Consider the following 23,978-nt stretch of genomic DNA (forward strand, 5'->3'; position numbering starts at 1 on the left):
AACATTCAGAACATGGTTGGCAATGTTCTGGGAAGAGCAGCGTGACTCTGTACACGGGCTTCAAAACATTCAGAACATGGTTGGCGATGTTCTGGGAAGAGCAACGTAACTCTGTACACGGCAGTATGCTGAAGAGCAACGTAACTCTGTACACGGCAGTATGCTGAAGAGCAACGTAACTCTGTACACGGCAGTATGCTGAAGAGCAACGTAACTCTGTACACGGCAGTATGCTGAAGAGCAACGTAACTCTGTACACGGCAGTATGCCGAAGAGCAACGTAAACTCTGTACACGGCAGTATGCTGACAAGCAACAAATACAAAAACAACAACAAACTGTACAATAAAACCTGTCTTTGTCAGCTCAGGTGAGTTCTATCTCAGGAAGCTTTTTTTTTAATACCAACATTATATTGCCAAACCAAATTTAACATGCACTTTTGATATGCCCATCCTTGGCTAGAATTTGACTCTCGGATTGTTGAAAAAAGTGGAACATTTTGGGAGGGGGATTGATTTCTCACCGTTCAACTTAAAGTCTCTGTCAAATTAGATGATGGATTGCCCAAGGCTTATTGACGATTAGGTGGGTCAGCAAGCAGGAGCCGTCTTCAAACTCATAACCATAATAGCTACAGGTTCAAAGTTAGGAGAGCTTTCACTTTAAATCCCTCTATAAACACAAGGTACTCTAATCCTCAGTACCTCTCTCCATAATTGGCTTTCTCATTTAGGTGTTCCCGGCTAGGAAGGATAGAAGTTTGGCTGGGCTCAAAGACTTTAAGCCTGGGGCTTTTAGATGAAAAGCATAAATGCCATGGACATTAACTTGGAAAGCTTTTTTGGAGGTGACAGGCTATGAATACCAAATGGCATGGGAGTAGTTGGGTCACAGTGCACTTCAATCTACATCATTTGGTGTGATTCTGTCTAAGAGACTGTCTGCTATCTATCTCCTTCCCCATAAGGGTTTGAGGGGTTCAAGCTCAGCGTCAACACTTGGGAAATCATATTAGAAGTCAGAGTCTCAACCTCTGTGGGTTTAATCCAAAGCGCCCTGAAACTTGACAATATCGTAATGGATGTGAGCAGAAAAGCAGCGACTAGTGACAAACAAGAGTTCACAGTGCCAAAAGCAATGAGAGATGAGGGCTCACCCACACTACACCAACAGCAGTTATCTGAGACAAGGTAGCCTGGCAATATTACATATTCACAGTTGTTTACACAATATACCATACCAATGTACTTATCAGGGTTGTTCACTTTTCAATCATCCAGTCAGGGAGTCAGTCAGTTAGTCAATCAATCAACCAATCAACCAATCAATCAATCAATCAATCAATCAATCAATCTATCAATCTATCTATCTATCTATCATCAACCTCTCAATCAAATATTATGTGGATCACCCTTTTTACAATGTAATTTATCACAGAACTCTTAACAAGACCTCGAGCTTAACTGCCAAAAGAACAACTAACTCGAGCTGAATTTATCATAGTCAGTCACAATATTATATTTATGGATGCCATAGCTTGGTGCTCGTCAGAGCAGTGAGGGTTGAGGTTTGTTCAGATCCTTCCCCTGCACTACCGTCTGTCCAGGAGTAGCCCAGGTGTAACCATAAATCACTCCTGCACGGGCAGCAGGTGGGGTTGTTTACCTGTGTATGTATATTATAGTGAAGACACAATGTGTGTCCCAAATTGCACCCTGTTCCTTTTATAGCGCACTACTTTTGACCAGAGCCTATGATAAGTAGTGCACTATATAGGGAATAGGATTCCATTTGGAAACCATACTATGTACTGTATGACAAGAGGAGCCCAAGTGAAGCCAAAGCGTTATGCCCGTTTGTGTTCTCTGACAGGACAATGATGGAGGGATGACAGCCCAGCTACCCAGCACCATCACTTCGTTCCACCAGACAGGCCTGAGGCCAGGGGAGGAGTACACCGTCAACCTGGTAGCTCTGAGGGACCAAGGCCGCAGCCAGCCTGTATCCGCCACCGTCACCACATGTATGTATGGTTCTGTGATTTCTCAAATCTCACCAAACCATAATTCACAAACTTCTATCTATCTAATATGTCCATAAACATTTGGTTGTTGAAATAGCCCTGCTGGTAGGTTTTTGAGGGCGTAGACCTGTGGGTGTCTTGTGTATGGCATCCATATTAGGAAGTCCCACAGTTTTCAGACTTAACTCCCGCAGTTGGTCCACATTTTCCATATACCTACTGCAGCTTTTGTTTCTGTATTATCCCCATGTCACTGAAAATGAGTCTCTTTGCCACTGTTGTCTCCACAGGATGTGTTCCCTACCCTGCTCTTTCCATGTGATAGTCTTCAGGCTAATCAGTGGAGCTCAGAAAAAGACCACTCAAGATGTGGGGGACTCACACATACACATCTCACATACACTACATGCATCACACGGCTGAGAGTAATGGGAAATGTCACCTTGACGAATGACTTGGTCTGCCAGCAATTATGCACTTAATGTAAACTTCACCCGGGAATTCCTCAGACTGACAGTTCCAGACAGTGGGATTAGATTCAATTGAACTTTTCCATAACAATTCAAATTACGTGTCCGCAGTGAAAACACCATTAATTTTCCAACCCAGGCCCACTGTCGGTTGTAATTAAGGCATTCATAATTCATGAGCCTTCATACATTTTTCACCATGTCCACCCACAGATACCTTATTGGATAAATAAAGACAAATTTTAAGTCACTCAATTATTTATAGGTGTAAAGATTTAGCCATCCTTCTTTGAGGAGAGAAAAAAAAGAGAGAAAGATACCAAACTTCTGGTGAGGGAATGAGGGAATTCATTCTTGGCCAAGAATCTTGAAACCCCTAGTGTGATCTTCGAGAAAACAGCAAACAGTTTTCTGTCTGGTTTATCACATTAATAGTTTAGCAGTCAATTACAGTAGGTGTTTCAGGTGTTAATCTTCAGGTCAGAAGAAATGGATGCGGTTTAGCTTAGTTACAAGGCCTTTTGAAGCAGCAGATGTTCGCTGCAGACTCAGTGAAAAACTAGTAAATTACAAGGACAGCCAATTAGCACTCTGAGAGAAACGTGACCAATCAGAGGGCACCACTTTGACATTGGTCCCTCACAGAATGACAACGCTATAAAAGTAGTGTACTGTTCAATCGAGCTAACTACACTGCAGCAAATGTTCCTCCACCTCCAATAACATTTAGTTGTTTATGCTTGTATAACCAACAGCATCATTTGTTTTCTCAGATGTAATCAAATTATTTAACAATCCACACAATTGCCATGGAAACTATTTGATTATTGGGTTTATTTTTGCAGTTATTTTAGTAATGCCCCAAGTCTCTTGATTTGTTTTACATGGTCAGCAATTACTAAACTGCATTCCCTGCCTATCATGACACAAGTCGAGACCCAGATGCAGACACAGGAGGCAGATGGTTGGAGTCTTACAATATTTATTCATCCAGTAGGGTAAGGCAAGAGAATGGTCTTGGACAAGCAAAAGGGTCAAAACCAGTTCAGAGTCCAAAAGGTACCAAAGGGCAAGCAGAATCAAGGTCAGGGCAGGCAGGATGATCAGGCAGGCGGAAAAGTAGTCCATAGTCAGGCAGGGGTCAAAACCGGGTCAAAACCGGGAAGACTATCAAAAAGAGAATGGCAAAAGGAAAAACACGCAGGAAAGACACACGGAAAAACACGCTGGTTGACTTGACTAACATACAAGACGAACTGGCACAGAAAGACAGGAACCACAGGGATAAATACACTGGGGAAAATAAGCCACTCATGTAGGTGGTAGAGACACAGGAACAGGTGAAACAGATCAGGGCGTGACACTGCCAGCACCTCCATTTTACTTCTCTAAATGTGATTCAATTTTCAAAAAGGCACTCAGGCGAACATCTGATATACTGTACATGTATCTTGTTGCGGGTGCATCATGGGAACAGCAATAATTTCAAAGAAAAGAGAAACCCACACACTGCTCTTGCTTGTATAACTTATTTTTTATTGAAGCTTATGTTTCTAAATGTGCAAAGCAATAGTTTTAATTCATTCTGGTGCTACTTGGTACAACAATAGTCATGTAGAACGTGCCTCTTGCAGTATTAGTGTGAACTGTATAGGTGCTTAAATGGCACCCTATCCCTTATATAGAACCCTATGTGTCTGGGTCAAAAGTAGCACACTACATAGGGAATAGGGTATGATTTTGGAATCACATTAGATCATGAACCTTGTCATGTAGATTTACCTCTCCTGTCCCCTACAGTGATTGATGGGCCGACACAGCTGATAGTGCGTGATGTCTCGGACTCGGTGGCCTTCGTGGAGTGGACCAATCCCAAGGCCAAGATGGACCAGATAGTGCTGCGTTATGGCCTGGTAGGAGGGGACAGTCCCAAGAGCACTTTCCGTCTTCAGCCCACCCTCAGCCAGTACTCCCTGCAGATGCTGAGGCCAGGCTCGCGCTATGAGGTGTCCATCAGTGGTGTTCGCAAGGGCAATGAGAGTGGAACCATCTCCACAGAATTCAGCACCGGTGAGGCCCGTACAACAATAGGACTGTACTGTACAAGCAGCTGCTTCCACATTATTGTGTTTGATGGAATAAGATGTTTTCTTGTGAATACATACAGCACTGTAGACACAGCCATCACTATAGACACATCCATCGAATATACACTACCGTTCAAAAGTTTGGGGTCATTTAGAAATGTCCTTGTTTTTGAAAGAAAAATAACATTGAATTGAACAGAAATACAGTCTAGACATTCAATTTTAAGTGGAATATCTGAATAGGCGTACAGAGGCCCATTATCAGCAACCATCACTCCTGTGTTCCAATGGCACGTTGTGTTAGCTAATCCAAGTTTATAATTTTAAAAGGCTAATTGATCATTAGAAAACCTTTTGCAATTATGTTAGCACAACTGAAAACTGTTGTGCTGATTAAAGAAGCAATACAACTGGCCTTATTTAGACGAGTTGAGTATCTGGAGCATCAGCATTTGTGCGTTTGATTAAAGGCTCAAAATGACCCGAAACAAAGGACTTTCTTCTGAAACTCATCAGTCTATTCTTTTTCTGAGAAATGGAGGCTATTCCATGTGAGAAATTGCCAAGAAACTTAAGATATCGTACAACGGCGTGTACTACTCCCTTCACAGAACAGCGCAAACTGGCAATAACCAGAATAGAAAGAGGAGTGGGAAGCCCCGGTGCACAACTGATCAAGAGGACAAGTATTTTAGAGGGTCTAGTTTGAGAAACAGACGCCTCACAAGTCCTCAACTGGCAGATTCATTAAATAGTACCGGCAAAACACCCGTCTCAATATCATCAGCGAAGTGGCGACTCCGGGATGCTGGCCTTTTAGGCAGAGTTGCAAAGAAAAAGCCATATCTCAGACTGGCCAATAAAAAGAAAAAGATTAAGATGGGCAAAAGAACACAGACATTGAACAGAGGAACTTTGCATCTAAGAGTCTCCTCTTCACTGTTTACGTTGAGACTGGTGTTTCCCACTCCTTTTTCTATCCTGGTTAGAGACAGTTTGCGCTGTTCTGTGAATGGAGTAGTACGCAGTGTTGTACGAGATCTTCAGTTTCTTGGCAATTTCTCGCATGGAAAAACTTTAATCTCTCAGAATAAGAATGTACTGACGAGTTTCAGAAGAAAGTCCTTTGTTTCTGGCCATTATCCATGTAAAAGGATAAACTTGGATTAGCTAACACAACGTGCCATTGGAACACAGGGGTGATGGTTGCTGATAATGAGCCACTGTACGCCTATGTAAAAATCTGCCATTTCCAACTACAATAGTCATTTACAACATTAACAATGTCTACATTGTATTTATGATCAATTTGATGTTATTTTAATGGACAAGAAATGTGTTTTTCTTTCAAAAACAAGGACATTTCTAAGTGACCCCAAACTTTTGAACAGTAGTGTAGCACCTACTGTACTCTTGTCCCTTGACCTTTTCACAATGTCTTCTCTTACAAATACAGTAAAGAATGGCATAGAAATAAATATTCATTAGTAATTTTATTTCTATGTTCATATCATCCTTTTTTACGATCTGACTTGCTTATGAAACTGCACGTGGAAACAATGTCTCACTTCTGATGATTGGTCTCAGTGGCCCCAACATTGTCAGTTCTGGTGTTCCTCTCAGAGATCGACGCGCCCAAGAACTTGCGAGTGCTGTCCAAGTTCTCCACCACCCTGGAGCTGGAGTGGGACAACAGCGAGGCGGAGGTAGAGGGGTACCAGGTGGTCTACAGCACCCTAGCAGGAGACCAATACGAAAAAGTCATTGTCCCACTCAACGATGGACCCACCAGCAAGACCACACTCACAAGTGGGGATAATTTGAGTTTTTGTTACACCTCTGTTTTTAGGACAAAATGTTGCTTACTCATGATTCACTATAGTGGCATTGTGTAGTATGATAAGGATGTCTGTTGAACGACCGAGTGAGATTCAAGAGTCGTACAATTTATTGAAACATTTTAAGTAGACAGTATTAACAAGTTGCCAACATGAACAGTTTTCAGATATGTGGGAAATGGTATGGTGTCTGTCTTAGGTAAAGGGCATATCAGAATAAGGGAAGGCCTTGTCTGTGCGGGATGAAAGCAATCAATGCTATCCTCTCTCCATTTCTGTAACCTGATAAGCTTACTGTTGTAATATCGAATGTCTCTGATTAATTATGCTTTTGGAAAAAGGTTAGCAGAATTTTAAAGAAAACATATAGATAGACATGGTTTGTTGCAAGCCCTTCATTATTAATGCAGATTTTAATAGGCAGTTCTGAAAGGCTCCATCTGCCTGCTCATTTTTCCTCTTTAATATCATCATACTGTATTGTCTGCCGGGGTATTGTATGGAGATATTCATTCACATAACCAGCTTGTGTTTATGGTTTTCTATTCATATACAAATTCAAATCAATAGTTTTTGAGGTATTGTCTATGTTTTGTCTCTGTCGTTGTCAATCTGTCATATTCTTCTCATCCTCATCCTCATCCTCATCCTCATCCTATCCTCTCCTCTCCTCTCCTCTCCTCTCCTCCTCTCCTCTCCTCTCACAGACTTGTTGCCAGGTACAGAGTATGGCATTGGCATATCGGCTATGCTTGGCACCAACCAGAGTTTTCCTGCCACAATGAACGCCAGAACTGGTAAGTGAGTTAATCGCCTGGCTCATCTGTGCAAATCAGTGATCTGACATAGAAAATCACAACTACCAGTATCAGCAAATAGAAATTCACCACCCTGTTCTCTTTTGTTTCTTACATGTTTTGTTTGTTTGAATTTCATTGAAGCATGAAAGAAAATCATGTCAAAATACCGATTTGCAGTGCCTTCAGAAAGTATTCATATCCCTTTACTAATTCCACATTTTGTTGTGATACAACCTGAATTGTCTCAACCATCTACACACATTACCTCATAATGGCAAAGTGAAAACATGTTTTTAGAAATGTTAGCAAATATATTGAAAATGAAATACAGCAATATCTCATTTACATATGTTTTCACACCCCTGAGTCAATACATTTTAGAATCACATTTGGCAGCCATTACAGCTGTGAGTCTTTCTGGGTAAGTCTCTAAGAGCTTAAGAGCTTTGCACACCTGGATTGTACAATATTTGCACATTATTCTTGAAAAATTCTTCAATCTCTGTCAAGTTGGTTGACGAGCATTGCTATACAGCCATTTTCGTGTCTTACCATAGATTTCTACGCCGATTTAAGTCAAAACTGTAACTAGGCCACTCAGGAACATACAATGTTGTCTTGGTAAGCAACCAGTGTATATTTGTGCCTTTGTTTTAGGTTATTGTCCTGCTGAAAGGTCAATTGGTATCCCAGTGTCTGTTGGAAAGCAGACTTAACCAGGCTTTCCTCTATGATTTTGCCTGTGCTTAGCTCCATTTAGTTTATTTTTATCCTAAGAAAGTCCCTAGTCCTTGCCGATGACAAACATACCCATGACATGATGCAGCCACCACCATACTTGAAAATATGAAGAGTAGTACTCAGTGATGTGTTGTGTTGGATTTGCCCCAAACATAATGCTTTGTAACCAGGACATCAAATACATTTCTTTACTTCATACATTTTTTGCAGTTTTAATTTAGTGCCTTATTTCTAACATGATGCATGTTTTGGAATGTTTTCTTCTTTGCAGGCTTCCTTCTTTTTACTGTTTCATTTAGGTTAGTATTGGTGGAGTAACTATAATGTCATTGATCCATCCTCAGTTTTCTCCTATCACAGCAATTAAATTCTGTAACTGTTTCAAATCCACCAAATTCACCATCATGGTGAAATCCCTGAGTGTTTTTCTCCCTCGCCGGCAACTGAGTTAGGAAGGATGCCTGTATCTTGTAGTGTCTGGGTGTATTAATACACCATCCAAAGTGTAATTAATATCTGCACCATGCTCAAAGGGATATTCAATGCCTGCTTTTTTTACCCTTCTACCAATAGGTGCCCTTTGTGAGACATTGGAAAACCTCCCAGGTCTTTGTGGTTGAATCTGTGTTTGAAATTCACTGCTCGACTGAGGGACCTTACAGATAATTGTTTTTATGGGGTTCAGCAATGAGGTAGTCATTCAAAAATCATGCTAAAATCTATTATTGCACACAGAGGGAATGGGAATACCTAGTCAGTAGCACAACTGAATACATTCAATTGCAATGTGTCTTCCGCGTTTAACCTAACCTTTCTGAATCATTGTTGTTGGGGGTTAACTGACTTGCTCAATGGCAGAACGGCAGAGTTTTCCAACTTGCTAGCTCAGGGATTCGAACCAGCGACCTTTTAGTTTCTCACCCAATGCTCTTAGTCCATGCAACTTATTATGTGACTTGCTTTTACTTATTTTTACTCCTGAACTTATTTATGCTTTCCATAACAAAGGGGTTGAATACTTATTGACTCAAGACATTTCACCTTATATTTTTTTATTCATTTGTTTAAAAAAATCTAAAAAGATAGTTCCACTTCGATGTTATGTGTAGGCCAGTGACAAGAAATCTCAATTTAATCCAATTTAGATTCAGGCTGTAACACAACAAAATGTGGAATAAGTCAAGAGGTGTGAATACTTTCTGAAGGCACCTGTATACTGTATGTGTATTTTTGTCTTTGTTTTAATTAGCTGCACTAAATCAAATTCTTTACAACTTTGGTTGGTATGGCAATCAAGAATTGAATCTTAAATATAAATTGTTTTATTGGTCTGTTCACTATATGTTGATTATACTTGAACTACTCATTACTGTGCGTTTCAGGTCTAGATGTCCCCATGGACCTAACTGTGACAGCGTCCACAGACAACACCATCACCCTGCTGTGGGGGGTGGTCCAGGGGCCTATTGACCACTACATGGTCACCTACACCTCCTCATCTGGCCTGACCACGGAGGTGACCATCCCCAAGGACGTGACCACCACCACGCTCAATGACCTGGAGCCAGGCACAGAATACACCATCACTGTAGCTGCCCAGAGGGGAAGGCAGCAGAGCACTGCAGCCACCATCGATGGCTTCACAGGTACTGGAAGTGTACTGTACCAGGACCAAGTAACTGACACAACTGACATTACATTATACTATTATGAATAGCAGAGGTGGAAGTAGTCTAAACATAGCAATAGCATTTACCCAGTGGTGGAAAAAGTACCCAATTGTAATACTTGAGTAAAAGTATAGATACCTTAATAGAAAGTTACTGAAATAAAAGTGGAAGTCACCCAGTGAAATACTACTTGAGTAAAAGTCAAAAAGTATTTGGTTCTAAATATACTTAAGTATCAAAAGTAAAACTATAAATCATTTCAAATTACTTATATTGAGAAAAACAGATGGCACCATTTTGTTATTTTTAAAATGTATGGATAGCCAGGGGCACACTCCAACACTCAGACATAATTTATAAAAGATGCATTTGTGTTTAGTAAGTCTGCCAGATCAGAAGCAGTAGGGAGGACCAGGGATGTTCTCTTGATAAGTGTGTGAATTGGACCATTTTCCTGTCCCGTTAAGCATTCAAAATGTAACAAGTGCTTCTGGATGTCATGGAAAATAGAACATTATTTTCTTTAGGAATGTAGTGAAGTAAAAGTAAAAGTTGCCCAAAATATAAATAGTAAAGTAAAGTACAGATACTCCAAAAAATGATTTAAGTAGTTCTGTTTTCACACCACTGCATTTACCCCATGAGTTAACCATGGTCAGAGGTCAGAGGTTATTTTCCCCTTCTAGGGATTCTACTGGGCTCTGGTCAAGATTAGTGCCCTATGCCATTTAGGATGCAGTTTGGACTGTAACTGCACCTGTATCAGTTCCATTTAGGATGCAGACTGGACTGGAACTGCACCTGTAGCAGTTCCATTTAGGATGCAGACTGGACTGGAACTACACCTGTAGCAGTTCCATTTAGGATGCAGACTGGACTGGAACTGCACCTGTATCAGTTTCAGCGGCAGGTAGCTTAGCTAGTAACCCGAAAAGTTGTTAGTTCGAATCCCTGAGCTGACAAGGTAAAATTAACATGTTGATGTGCCCTTGACCAAGGCACTAAATCAATTGTGTTTATCACATGCTTTGTAAAACAACAGGTGTAGACTAACAGTGAAATGCTAATGGGCCCTTCCCAACAATGCAGAGAGAAAAAACATTTTATTATAAAAAATAATAACACAAGGAATAAATACACAAAGAGTAACTATAACTTGGCTAAATACACAGGGTACCAGTACCGAGTCAATGCAGTGGTGCGAGGTCATTGAGATCGACATGTACATATAGGTATGGATAGAGTGACTAGGCAACAGGATAGATAATAAACAGTAACAGCAGCATATGTAATGAGTCAAAAGAGTTAGTGAGTTAGTGCAAAAGGGGTCATATAATCCACTTAGCTATTGGTTAACTACTGTATTTACGTAGCAGTCTTATAACTTACTTGGGGGTTGTTTAGGGTCCTGTTGGTTCCAGACTTGGTGCATCGGTACCCTAATTGCTCCAGGGTTGCCTTTGATAATGGCTAACCCTGGCCATGACCCCACTCTCCGAGTGTGTCTCAGGGGGGGTTGGGATATGCAAAAACACATTTCCAATTCACACATGCTTTTAATACACACTTGTACATGAAAAATAGGACAAATTGGCATCCACCAAATTAATCGATTAGATGAATAGATGATGTACAGTAGTCTATAAATAACGGCTTATTTTCAAATAAACTGGATAAAGGTGAGCTTTTTCAGTGAAGCTCTCACATCCCTAAATAAGCAATTATGTCGCTGAAAAGTAGAGATTATTGCTGTACTAGAGAATAGGCTTGACATTGCATGTCATGTGGAACTACTTTGGGAAGGAGACTACAAATCGAGCTACTAGATAGTGTCAAGCTTTGATGCAACAATTCATGTTAATAAGCTATTACATGAGGTTGTTAATCACATAACTGTCCTTCATCAAATTGACCCATCCAATGATATCAATGTTTATTTGCGTTCACTCCATTAATCTTTCCTGTCCCTCTTTCTTTCACACTCATCTACATCAGACAACAAACTTTCCTGGCAGTCTTTATATTTCCTATTGCATCTTCTTATTCTCACAACACACTTCAACCAGTGTCTTTTATTGGTGAATCTTTCAAAAATGGCCATGCCTCGTTGACAGACATGTTTTCATCCGGTCTCTGCTGTCAACTTTGACATTCGTCCTTTGCTCAGCATTCAGCCTCCTTCCATTGTCACGGGCCTTCCACGCTGTGTGTATTCCATTTGCAGCTCTTCACTTCCACGCTCCCCTGTCATGCTCATTACTTGACTGCCAGTCTCACTGAGAAGGAGAGAACCTCCAGAGAGATCTGCCAATGAATAACCAGCCATGCCATCCACTGACTGACTGACTGACTGACTGACTGACTGAGAACCTCAGCACCTTCAACCATATTGACAGCAGCTGTCCCTTACAGTCCTTCATGACCATGCAGCCAGTATCTTTGACCTTTGACTTTCAGGCTTCCGCCCCATCATAGCACTCTACTTGTCTGATGTCACATGGGACTCGGTGGCGGTGGCATGGAGTGCCCCTGCCCCACCCGCAGACCTCTACATCCTCACCTATAGCTCTGAGGACGGCACTGACACGTCCAAGGTTACCCTGGATGGATCCAAGACCCGGTCCTCTATCAAGGGACTCCTGCCCTCCACAGAGTACACCGTCAGCCTTATCACCATACATGGAGAGGTGAAGTCTGAGGCTGTCACAGCCACGCTCACCACAGGTAGGCTATTTATCTCTGCAAGGGGAAACAAGGTTGTATTCATTAGGCACCAAATGGAAGAAAACAGACTGAAACAATGATAAACAAACAAAAAAGTTAAGTCCTGCTGCAAAACGTTTTGCTACGGTGTGCCCTAATGCATACGACCCAGAGCTACGCTGGAGGTTCCCATGGTTCATGGAGGGTCACACAGGAACGACAACAAGGCTAAATAACTACTGACTAATACAAAACTGCTGAAACATCTTATGCATTGATTGTCCACAGGGTGCATTGATGTCTGATTTTGGCTGATGGTTTGCTGACACAAGACAGTTGCTAACGAAGGACTACATTTTAGAATATATAAAACTTCCTGTACTTAGGATACACATCACATTATACATGCAGTACGTGCTTGGAGTTTATTGTGGTATTCAAATGGCGTTCTGTTTGTCAGCAAGTAGTCTAGCCCCAGAACAGAACAACATCTTGACACTTTTATGGCATGTCTCCTCTTGCTCATTAAGATTCTTACACACACAGCTGCACTCACTGCAGAACAATGTTCCCCTCCACCTTTCATTTCTTTATTAATGCTTGGGTGTGTAATCCTCCCATAATTACCCCTGCCTAAACCTGGAGGTGTCAGGAATATTCAGCTGTCGCATCAGCAGGCTGTTACTCACAGTTACAGCTGCCAAGCCCAAGGGAAGATCTATTGTCTGAGGAGGACAGGACAGCTCTCTAAACACTCTGATATTAACTCTGCGGAAAGCCACCTGCATACTGCTGTCTGATTACTGCTCTGTCTGATTACTGCTCCAGTCACTGTCTGCCAGAGTGCCAGCCATTTTCTCTTTGTCTGGTGACATACAGATTTCTGGAACAAAGGCTAGGGGTATCGTAGATTTAGAAGGATGCATTTGTTGCAGCTCTTTGGCATCTGTGTGTTTTGTTATTTAGTTGCTATTTTCAGCTTGTTATCACACTATGTTATTATATGCTAATTTAACCACAGGGTTGGTGGGCTTGCTGTGGCACCTGACCGTCTTTGTAGGTTGAATGTATTTCTTTATGTTTAAGTGGTAGTTCTTATGGTAAATCTGAATAAAGTGATGACAACATGTTTACTGTACCATATGTTGTAATGCCTCAGGTGAATGCAGGTTAGACTTGGGGTGCGTCCCAAGTGGCCCCTATTCCCCATTCAGTGCACTACTTTTGACCAGGGCCCAAAGGGCTCTGATCGAAAGTAATGTACTCTGTAGGTAATAGGTATCATTTGGGACGCACCGTGGATCAGCAGAGCACATTGATGCAGTCTGTCAGTTTGCACAAATGATCTCATGTCACATGAATACTGAGTCTAAATTCAGAGCGATTACAGCAGCCTGCACTGCTGAATGGGAAATAATTAAAGATAGGCATACATGAATAATCACAACTTATTTACACCACTCTTTCCTACTAGCAGAATTTAAATGAGGCTGAAGCCTAACTTATGAATCGTCATCAGCGCTGCTGGATAATATTCATTATTGTAATGGAAATTGGAGGGTGGTGGCGTTGGTTTTTACAAGCATTTCTATAGCTTCATTCCACAACAATAGAGAGAACCAATCTCTCTATCCCTTCCCTCCATAATGGATGCCGACCTTATAAGTCACTTTAATTGTTTGCTCACATTGTCTCTGGTAACCTTTGCTGTCGCAGCGGTAAGAGCTCTGGGGACACATAAACAAATCATGAACTAATCCCTTATGGGCAACCACACTCGATCACAATGCAAATATCCCTCTCTGTTCTCCTGGCTCTGGCCAGAGAAGCATGCTATTTTAGTACATATTTTATGATGTACCTAATATGCAGGATAAACACAGGGCTTTTTACACTATGGTAGGAAAATGTGTCCAGAAATGCATTGTTTTTTTTTATCAATAAAGAAACATTTTTATCTACGCTTTAACTTCCAGTGCCTTGAGTGTCCTCCAAGAGTAGCTGAATTTCCTCTTCGCTTCTGTTTGTTCCCTAATTCATGCACCTTGATTGGAGACAGAGATAGTGTCAGTGTCCCCTTCCCTTTCATATACATGGAGACATGGAGCTAGCCGTTTTCATGAAAAGGTTATGTTACATTTCAAGAACATCTTGTATTAGTGTATAGTGTGTGTCTCAATAGCAAGGACATCTCTTCGTTCTTAACATGTACTATGATTCTCTATTGGAGGAATGGATCCACCTAAAGAGATGACTGTGTCATATGCCACTGAAGACTCCGTCATCATATCATGGTTGAGACCATTTGCTCCCTTCGACTACTACAAGATGTCCTATCAATCAGCAAGAGGTAAGAAAAAACATCTGGCATGTTTTCATTGAAAAGTTCATTTAAAAAAATGATGGGTAACACTTTATTTGGATCGACCCAAGTAGATGGTTTGTAGATATTCCGTAGATGTTCAATAACTGTCAATAACATTTCAACAAACGATCCACTAACACCATAACCCAAACCCTAACCTTAACCCTCATCCTACTCTAAACTTAAACTTTACCATAAAGTTTACCCTTAATCTAATCATTATTCTGAACCTAACCCTAACCGTAACCTTAGTAAGCAGTTGCTTATCAACCTATAGTTTGTTGAAAGTATAACAGTTTGTAGATATTCTATATGGGACGATCCAAATCCAAGTGTGGCCAAATCATGTTTTTCCATTGTTTGGCATTGGAGGAGAAAGTTCAACTTCTTATAAAAGAAAGGCTGCATACTGTAACAGTGCAACATTAAATGAATACAATGTTCTTCAGGGACAGTGGACAGCGTGGTAATTGACAATGACGTCACTAACTACACCCTATCCAGCCTCCACCCAGCAACAGAGTATGAGATCAACCTGAACGTTGTGCGAGGCAGCCAGGAGAGCAAGTCCATCACCACCAGTGTCTTCACAGGTCTGAGCTCTGACCCCTTACTATCTTTTCTGACCCCTTACGATCCTGTACTGCTTCAGCTATAATGCCACTATAGAGAGGATCTAAACATGTATATCATTATATAATCTTTGTCTCCACATCCTATACAACTTCTGCAAACATGCTGTGGTACCCCTAAACCCTTAACATCTCAGCCACCATGCCACTATAGAAAGGGATGGACAATGTACCATCCGTATAGGTCCAAAGGTAAATGTACACATTATATTGATGGAATCTTCGTCTCCACATCCTGCACAACTATCAAAGAACAACCAATACAATTCTGTTTTGGTATTTTTTCTAGTGAGTCAATGTTTTCTTGACTGACAAGTGAGTTAGCTTGTTTGCTAAAATGAAAGCTAGAGTTATTATTATATGTGCTCCTCGGAGTATGAGATTGGGGAACAAAATGTTCTGGAGTCAGACATAGCGTCTTTCCAAGATAAATGGGACGTTCTGTCTTTTCAGGGAAATGTATTATTAGTACCCACTCTGTGGATCTCTCACATGGCCACCTGCACACTAAGAAATTATGTTCAGACAGTAGAATAACCTGCCTCTCATTGCTGCTGCAGCGAGTGTAACTACCATTACCCCCTTGGCCTTATAATTGTTAGCCTCACCTTATTTCTATCTCTGCTTCTCCTCTGTCAGACAGGCAGTCAGGCAGTTTGTCAGTCAGATAGACAGACCTCCGCAGCATTGAGCTGTGTGAGATGTGAGATATATTTGACATCTAGTGAACCACCAGAGAGAGATGTGTAGGCTGCAGTAGCTCCTCTGGGTGTGAAGTGAACTCCGCTAACATGGGCTTAACCAGCTCACCACTGCATGCAAAGGGAGTGCACCACTGCATACTGATGAGCCAGGTAGAGATGTCTTTCCAAAACCAAAAGGTTCAGGACTCCACACACACAAAGACAGAGAGACAGAGAGAGACAAAGCCCTTAAATTGAAATTGAATTGAGGGAGGGAGGGAGGGAGGGAGGGAGGGAGGGAGGGAGGGAGGGAGGGAGGGAGGGAGGGAGGGAGGGAGGGACAGAGAGACAGAGAGACAGAGAGACAGAGAGACAGAGAGAGACAAAGCCCTTAAATTGAAATTGAATTGAATTGAATTGAATGGAGGGAGGGAGGGGGAGGGAGGGAGGGAGGGAGGGAGGGAGGGAGGGAGGGAGGGAGGGAGGGAGGGAGGGAGGGAGGGAGGGAGGGAGGGAAAGCCCTTAAATTAAAATTGAATTGAATTTAATTGAATGGAGGGAGACAGACAGACAGACAGACAGACAGACAGACAGACAGACAGACAGACAGACAGACAGACAGACAGACAGACAGACAGACAGACAGACAGACAGACAGACAGACAGACAGACAGACAGACAGACAGACAGACAATATGAGAGTATGACAGATGGACGATGACAGAGAAAAAACATAGAGAATACCATACCAACTATTGATTTTAATTTGTATGTGAATAGAAAGTGTTAGACATCCCCCTTTAAAGCAGAAGGAATCTCTGCATTTTGACATGCCAACTCTTCTTCTAATGAAGCACCTGGGGTGCTCCAGTGAGCACATTTGCTGCTACACATCACCGCCAAATAAACAAAAAAGGGAAAACATTATTCAGGTAATTCAAAACCAGAAAACACACTTTTTATTCATGTAATTCAAACGTTTACTTTGCTATTAACTTATTTTCAGAGAAACATATGAACACTAGCCTTCTGCTAATGCTGCAGAGTTGCAGGCAGTGTTTCAAAAAACTATGGTGTGGTTCAGAAAGAAAGAGGTAAAACCGTTACGGAAAGAGGAGCTCGCTGTGCCTAAAAGTGTCTCAAAATCCAACGTGTCAGATGAGAAGCTCTGCCACGAACGGAGCTGGGCTTGTGCTCCACTTACAGGCCAGAAACAAAAACACAGACAGCTTATTAAGACCCTTGGCGCTAAGGAAGAGTTTTTGTGCGGTCGCTGGAGAGTCCTGCCGGCTGGGTAGCTACTGTTGTAAGGCACTGAGGCACTAGCAGCAATTCCAAAGGTAATGACTGTCCAGGATTCACTCAATCTGAGTCAACTGTCCAGCTAATGGCCTTGGCTGGGGCGGACAGGTACTGTGGTTCAGCAGATTCTGGTGTTTTTACAACGTTGCATTTAATATTAGCTATTAAAAATATTGCCTAGTCAGACCATCACTACTGTTCCAGCTGGCGGATAGGCGTTATTTCTTAGGTAGTGTAAAGCGTAGCACAGATAATTTTTGAATCACCTTTACTTGGCGATACTTCTTCAATTCCCGACTTGGAAGACAACGCATGTCATTTAAACTTCCATGGCTAGTTGCAGGTTGTTTGTTTGAATTTACAAAATGCTCTGTTATTAGAAAAAAAATGTTTCCACACTATGAGGCTGAAATAACATGAAATAAAATGGCCGTTAGTGTAAGAGCTTTTTGAAAACAACGCCTGGATTTTCAGCCTGTTCAGGTGGGATGGTTTTTGGCCCACAGCATGACATCACAATCTGATCTGATTATTCTGACCAATGACCAGACAACTTTTATTTGAATATGTATCCTCATACTTTGAAGGGGTACGCGGGGGTAGGCCTAGACGATCCTATCTGCCAATCAGGGCCATGGGTATGTAAATATATTACAACTTGTGCATCACGCCCACATGGCCAGAATGATAATTTCAATGGCAAAAGGAGGCTCAGTCAAAACATACTCATTCAAGGGTGTTTCTTTATTTTACTATTTTCTACATTGTAGAATAATAGTGAAGACATCAAAACTATGAAATGTAGTAACCAAAAAAGTGTTATATTTGAGATTATTCAAAGTAGCCACCCTTTTCCTTGATGACAGCATTGGACACTCTTGGCATTCTCTCAACCGGCTTCACCTGGAATGCTTTTCCAACAGTCTTGAAGGAGTTCCCACATATTCTGAGCACTTGTTGGCTGCTTTTCCTTCACTCTGAGGTCCAGTTCATCCCAAACCATCTCAATTGGGTAGAGGTTGGGTGATTGTGGAGGCCAGGTCATCAGATGCATCACTCCATCACTCTCTTTCTTGGTCAAATAGCCCTTACACAGCCTAGAGGTGTGTTGGGTCATTGTCCTGTTGAAAAACAAATGATAGTCCCACTAAGCGAAAACCAGATGGGATGGCGTATCGCTGCAGAAACCTGTGGTAGCTATGCCTTGAATTCTAAATAAATCACTGACAGTGTCACCAGCAATGCACCCCCACGCTTCACGTGGGAATCACACATGCGTAGATCATCAGTTCACATACTCTGCACCTCAGAAAGACAGAGCGGTTGGAAGGAAAACTCACCAATTTGGACTCTTCTTATTGATGTCTTTTAACTAGGAAAGTCAGTTAAGAACAAACTCTTATTTTCAATAATGGCCTAGAAACAGTGTGTTAATTGCCTTGTTCAGAGGAATAACGACAGATTTTTACCTTATCAGCTCAGGGATTCGATCTTGCAACCTTTTGGTTAATAGTCAAATGCTCTAACCACTAGGCTACAATCTGCCCAATTTATTTGCAGAAATTCAACCATGAAAGCCTGATTCACACAGTCGCCTCAGAATAGTTGATGTTAAGATGTGTCTGTTACTTGACCCCTGTGAAGCATTTATTTGGGTAGAATTTCTGAGGCTGGTAACTCCAATGACCTTATTCTCTGCAGCAGAGAGAGGTAACTCAGGGTCTTCCTTTCCAGTGGCGGTCCTGATGAGAGCCAGTTCCATCATAGCGTTTGATGGTTTTTGTGGCTGCACATGAAGAAATGTCTTGAAACTTTCCAGATTGACTGACCTTCATGTCTTGAATAAATGATGGACTGTCGTTTCTCTTTGCTTATTTGAGCTGTTCTTGCCTTTTAATATGGACTTGGTATTTTACCAAATAGGGCTATCTTCTGTATACCAACCCTACCTTGTCATAACAACTGAGACACCTCAGTGTTGATGTCTTCACTATTATTCTACAATGTAGAAAATAGTAAAAAATAACAAAATACCCTGGAATGAGTAGGTGTGCCCAAACTTGTGACTTATACTGTGTATTTGGAGTTATTTTCATGAAATATACACACAGAGTGATTTATTAGACATACAGTGATGATTTAATAAATAAAATGCAAATTATCCATGGGGCTTTAAGACAGCATCATAATTCCATACAGAAGGGTTCTGAAATAAACACATTTGGGAAAAACGAGAATGTCTTGATGTGAATTTTATCAGTACAGAAAGTTTGCCATCAAAGTGGAAAATAAATCAACACAAATTACCTTACTGTGATCGTTTTCAATTAAAATGGTCAAAAAGAAACAAAATAGCTTCTTAGCAAAGAGCAATTTCTAAAATAAGAATTTTGCTAAGACTGTGTGGTAGTGGTCTAGGAGAAAACTGAAAACTAGCTGTTATTGGCAGAAAGGTTTGGAACTCTCTTTCTTATTAGCCTATTAACTGATTTACCGCCTGGTGACAGGCAGAACAAACTCCATACCACCAAAACAGGTGGAAATTTAATGCGGTCTTTTCAAACATCTCTTACGCTAAAGGGCACTATCATCACAATTTCACAGTATTATTCCAACCTCATAGTTGGAAAAAGCATTTACTCTATACTTCCGGTTGTTTAACCTACCCTCTACTTACCGGCAGAAATGGTTCAGTCCAAGCAGGGCAGGGCTCTGTGAAAGTATATAGCTGGGCGTTGAGCTCAGACTCTTGGTTGGTGAACAGCTTGCCCTGAGACTGTGGAAACTTTTGAGTAAGTTTATTTGTACTTTATTCAAATTAAGCTTTCTCTTGTCATTTTCATTTTCCCGGGAATACATTTATTTATACATCTTATGCATGAATTATTTATTATTTTTGTAACAATTTTTGTTTATAAATCTACCACCTCTTTTGCACCCGATTTCTGGCATTCCGCTTCCATCCTTCTCCATCGTCTTTAAAGGTTCATCCAGTACCAACTAGTCACAAACACATCCCTACTCAGTAGTGGTGCTACTGACATCCCCACACATCATTACACGCTTTATTCAATCTAATATATATATATTTATTTTTATTTTTTATTCTGACATATATTCATTAGTTTCAAATAGGACAATCAACAGTTACAGAAATACAATTATTGTTTTTTTTCAATCTAACCTAATTCAATTTGATTTCACTTCAAATTGGCAGCTTTTATTAGATTCAATTAAATATTATTGTAATTTAAGTAATGAGTGTAATCAAACACCTTTCATTCACAAGCAGTGTGATTAAAGTTCCTAGATATAATCATAGACATTTCCCAGACATGGGGGTATGGTGAATTAACGGTTGATTCAAGTCCTTTCAAGGCAAGCTGTTTACTTCTGTATTCTCTATACTTTTTCTGTTAAGCCAAAAATCCATATGAAAACTTGGAGGTTAAAACACTAAGTGAAACATGTAATTACATTTCTACTCTCTCTTGGTTCTTCCGGTAAGTAGGGGGTGTGAAATAAAAGCTTTTAAGAACTGTTCTTCTGTGTACTGTACAGAATATTTGACTGTATAATTTGCCTTTGATTTCAGTTATACTAGCAAGAATTGTGATCTCAACTGGAGAAAAGAGTCATTATAAATTAGCCTCAATCTGCAGAGTATATAGTCCACATGGTGGTCTGCAAATTGGAACATACAGTTGATTACATTTTGGAAAGTGATGGGGCCATCTTGGTACCCTCTCTGAGTCATACATTGCTTTCATCTCTTTCTTGGATATAGCGATGGACATGCCAATGGAACTAACAGCCCTCAACATTACCCCACAAGGAGCTTTACTCCGGTGGAACCCTCCTCTGTCCAGCGTTGACAACTACGTGTTCACCCTCACCTGCTACCAGGGTAGGCGGATTGATTGTCTTCTCACAGCCACGTTTCTCCGCTACAGGGGTGGAGCTGTAGAGTGAGACCAGCTGGACTGGACTCCTGCCAAGTCGGCTCTCAGAGGAAAGTGTCGCACAGCTACATGGAAATCAGCTCAGACATCCGCTTGCTAGTCGATGCAGCTTTCATCAATGTGGCCACAAATTATGGTTCTTCAGCAATGTGTTCTATTGACTCTTTGGTGTGTTCATTAGGTTGTACTTTTTAATTTACTCAGCCAGGCAATGAAAACATTGGCTGAACATTTCTGTTAACCTATTATTTTTCACCATCGACATGGATCCTGGTATTTCTGAGGCTACAGCAAACCATTTATTACAGGCAATTTATTTAGATGTATTGTACAAAGTTTAGTCATGCAAACAAATAAGGAATCATGAATTTGAGCTAAATGGATTTAAACTTGATTTATGTAACACCCATAGGAACCGCAATCTACCAACCCTGACCGTGTACATGCATATCCAAGGCAGCCGCTATACATGAATAATTAAGACTCCAAATTGTTTAATGTAATCATAAAAATCAGGTTTGTTTGCTATCTCATGTATTCTCCTCATCTAATATGTATTTGTGTTCCTCCTACTCTTGTAGTGACAGCTAATACCTTCCTGGTGGAAGGTGTGAAACAGGAGCACCAGCTTAGTAAACTCAAGCCCAGCACCACTTACTCTGTAGCCCTCTACGCCACCAAGGGACCCTTGACCAGTGGAACCGTCATCGCAAACTTTGAAACACGTATGTTGGTTACTTTACTTGCTTAGTTACTTACCTGAGAACTTGTTCTCAACTAGCCTACCTGGTTAAATAAAGGTGAAATAAAAAAATACCTCCCAGCTGTTCAGAAGCAACCCAGACAGACTGAGAGCAGGTCCAGTACATATACAGGGCCTTCAGAAAATATTCATACCCCTTGACTTATTCCACATTTTATTGTGTTACAGCCTGAATACAACTCATAACACTCATAATACCCCATAATGAAGAAGTGAAAACATTTCTGCAAATGTATTTCAAATTCAAAACAGAAATATTCCATTTACATACAGTTGAAGTCGGAAGTTTACATACACCTTATATTATATTTAAACTCAGTTTTTCACAATTCCAGACATTTAATTCTAGTAAAAATGACCTGTCTTAGGTCAGTTAGGATCACCACTTTATTTTAAGAATGTGAAATGTCAGAATAAAAGAAAAGAGAATGATTTCTTTCAGATTTTATTTCTTTCATCACCTTCCCAGCGGGTCAGAAGTTTACATACACTCAATTAGTATTTGGTAGCATTGCCTTTAAATTGTTTAACTTCAAATGTTTCGGGTAGCCTTCCACAAATTTTCCACAATAAATTAGGTGAATTTTGGCCCATTCCTCCTGACAAAGCTGGTGGAACTGAGTCATGTTTGTAGGCCTCCTTGCTCGCACATGCTTTTTCAATTCTGCCCACAAATATTCTATGGGATTAAGGTCAGGGCTCTGTGATGGCCACTCCAATACCTTGACTTTGTTGCCATTTTGCCACAACTTTGGAAGTATGCTTGGGGTCATTGTCCATTTGGAAGACCCATTTACGACCAAGCTTTAAACTTCCTGACTGATGTCTTGAGATGTTGCTTCAATATATCTACATTATTTTCCTCCCTCATGATGCCATCTATTTTGTGAAGTGCACTAGTCCCTCCTGCAACAAAGCACCACCACAACATGATGCTGCCACCCCCGTGATTCACGGTTGCGATGGTGTTCTTCGGCTTGCAAGCCTCCCCTTTTTACTCCAAACATTACAATGGTCATTATGGCAAAACAGTTAAATTTTTCTTTCATCAGAACAGAGGACATTTCTCCAAAAAAGTACGATCTTTGTCCCCATGTGCAGTCGAAAACTGTAGTCTGGATTTTTTTATGGTGGTTTTGGAGCAGTGGCTTCTTACTTGCTGAGCAGCATTTCAGGTTATGTCAATATAGGACTCGTTTTACTGTGGATATACAGTAGATACTTTTGTACCTGTTTCCTCCAGCATCGTCACAAGGTCCTTTGCTGTTCTGGGATTGATTTGCACTTTCCCCACCAAAGTACGTTCATCTCTAGGAGACAGAACGCTTTTCCTTCCTGAGCGGTATGACTGCTGCGAGGTCCCATGGTGTTTATACGTGGGTACTATTGTTGTGTACTTGTGTACAGATTAAAGTGGTACCTTCAGGCGTTTGGAAATTGCTCCTTGTGGAGGTCTACATTTTCTTTTCTGAGGTCTCAGCTGATTTCTTTTGATTTCCCCATGATGTCAAGCAAAGAGGCACTGAGTTTGAAGGTAGGCCTCGAAATACATCCACAGGTACACCTCCAATTGACTCAAATGTTGTCAATTAGCCTATCAGAAGCTTCTAAAGCCATGACATAATTTTCTGGAATTTTCCAAGCTCTTTAAGGGCACAGTCAACTTAGTGTATGTAAACTTAGTAGATGTCCTAACCGACTTGCCAAAAATATAGTGTGTTACCAAGACCTTTGTGGAATGGTTGAAAAACAAGTTTTAATGACTCCAACCTAAGTTTATGTAAACTTCGACTTCAACTGCAAGTATTCAATACAATACAAGTATCTAAGAGCTTTCCACACCTGGATTGTACAATATTTAAACATTATTCTTGTTTACGTCGATCAAGCTCTGTCAAGATAGTTGTTGATCATTGCTATACAGCCATTTTCAAGTC

The 23,978-nt window shown here is 40.9% G+C and overlaps 1 protein-coding gene across 4 annotated transcripts in view; it reads left to right on the top strand.

Annotated features, from left to right (window-relative positions):
• Positions 1–23,978, top strand: part of tnr (tenascin R (restrictin, janusin)) — a 144,598-nt gene that overhangs the window by 95,070 nt on the left and 25,550 nt on the right. For 2 of the 4 annotated variants that reach the window (XM_035788072.2, XM_035788073.2), the window contains 10 exons: positions 1,875–2,025; positions 4,296–4,565; positions 6,188–6,391; positions 7,128–7,217; positions 9,344–9,607; positions 12,089–12,355; positions 14,565–14,684; positions 15,149–15,292; positions 21,104–21,223; positions 21,860–22,003. In XM_035788072.2, coding sequence (XP_035643965.1) covers positions 1,875–2,025; positions 4,296–4,565; positions 6,188–6,391; positions 7,128–7,217; positions 9,344–9,607; positions 12,089–12,355; positions 14,565–14,684; positions 15,149–15,292; positions 21,104–21,223; positions 21,860–22,003 — 1,774 coding nt within the window. The remainder of the gene's footprint in view (positions 1–1,874; positions 2,026–4,295; positions 4,566–6,187; positions 6,392–7,127; positions 7,218–9,343; positions 9,608–12,088; positions 12,356–14,564; positions 14,685–15,148; positions 15,293–21,103; positions 21,224–21,859; positions 22,004–23,978) is intronic. The other 2 variants (XM_035788074.2, XM_035788075.2) reach the window with 2 other exon arrangements.

This window comes from Oncorhynchus keta, chromosome 15, assembly GCF_023373465.1.
Source record: "Oncorhynchus keta strain PuntledgeMale-10-30-2019 chromosome 15, Oket_V2, whole genome shotgun sequence".
Taxonomy (NCBI): Eukaryota; Metazoa; Chordata; class Actinopteri; order Salmoniformes; family Salmonidae; genus Oncorhynchus; species Oncorhynchus keta.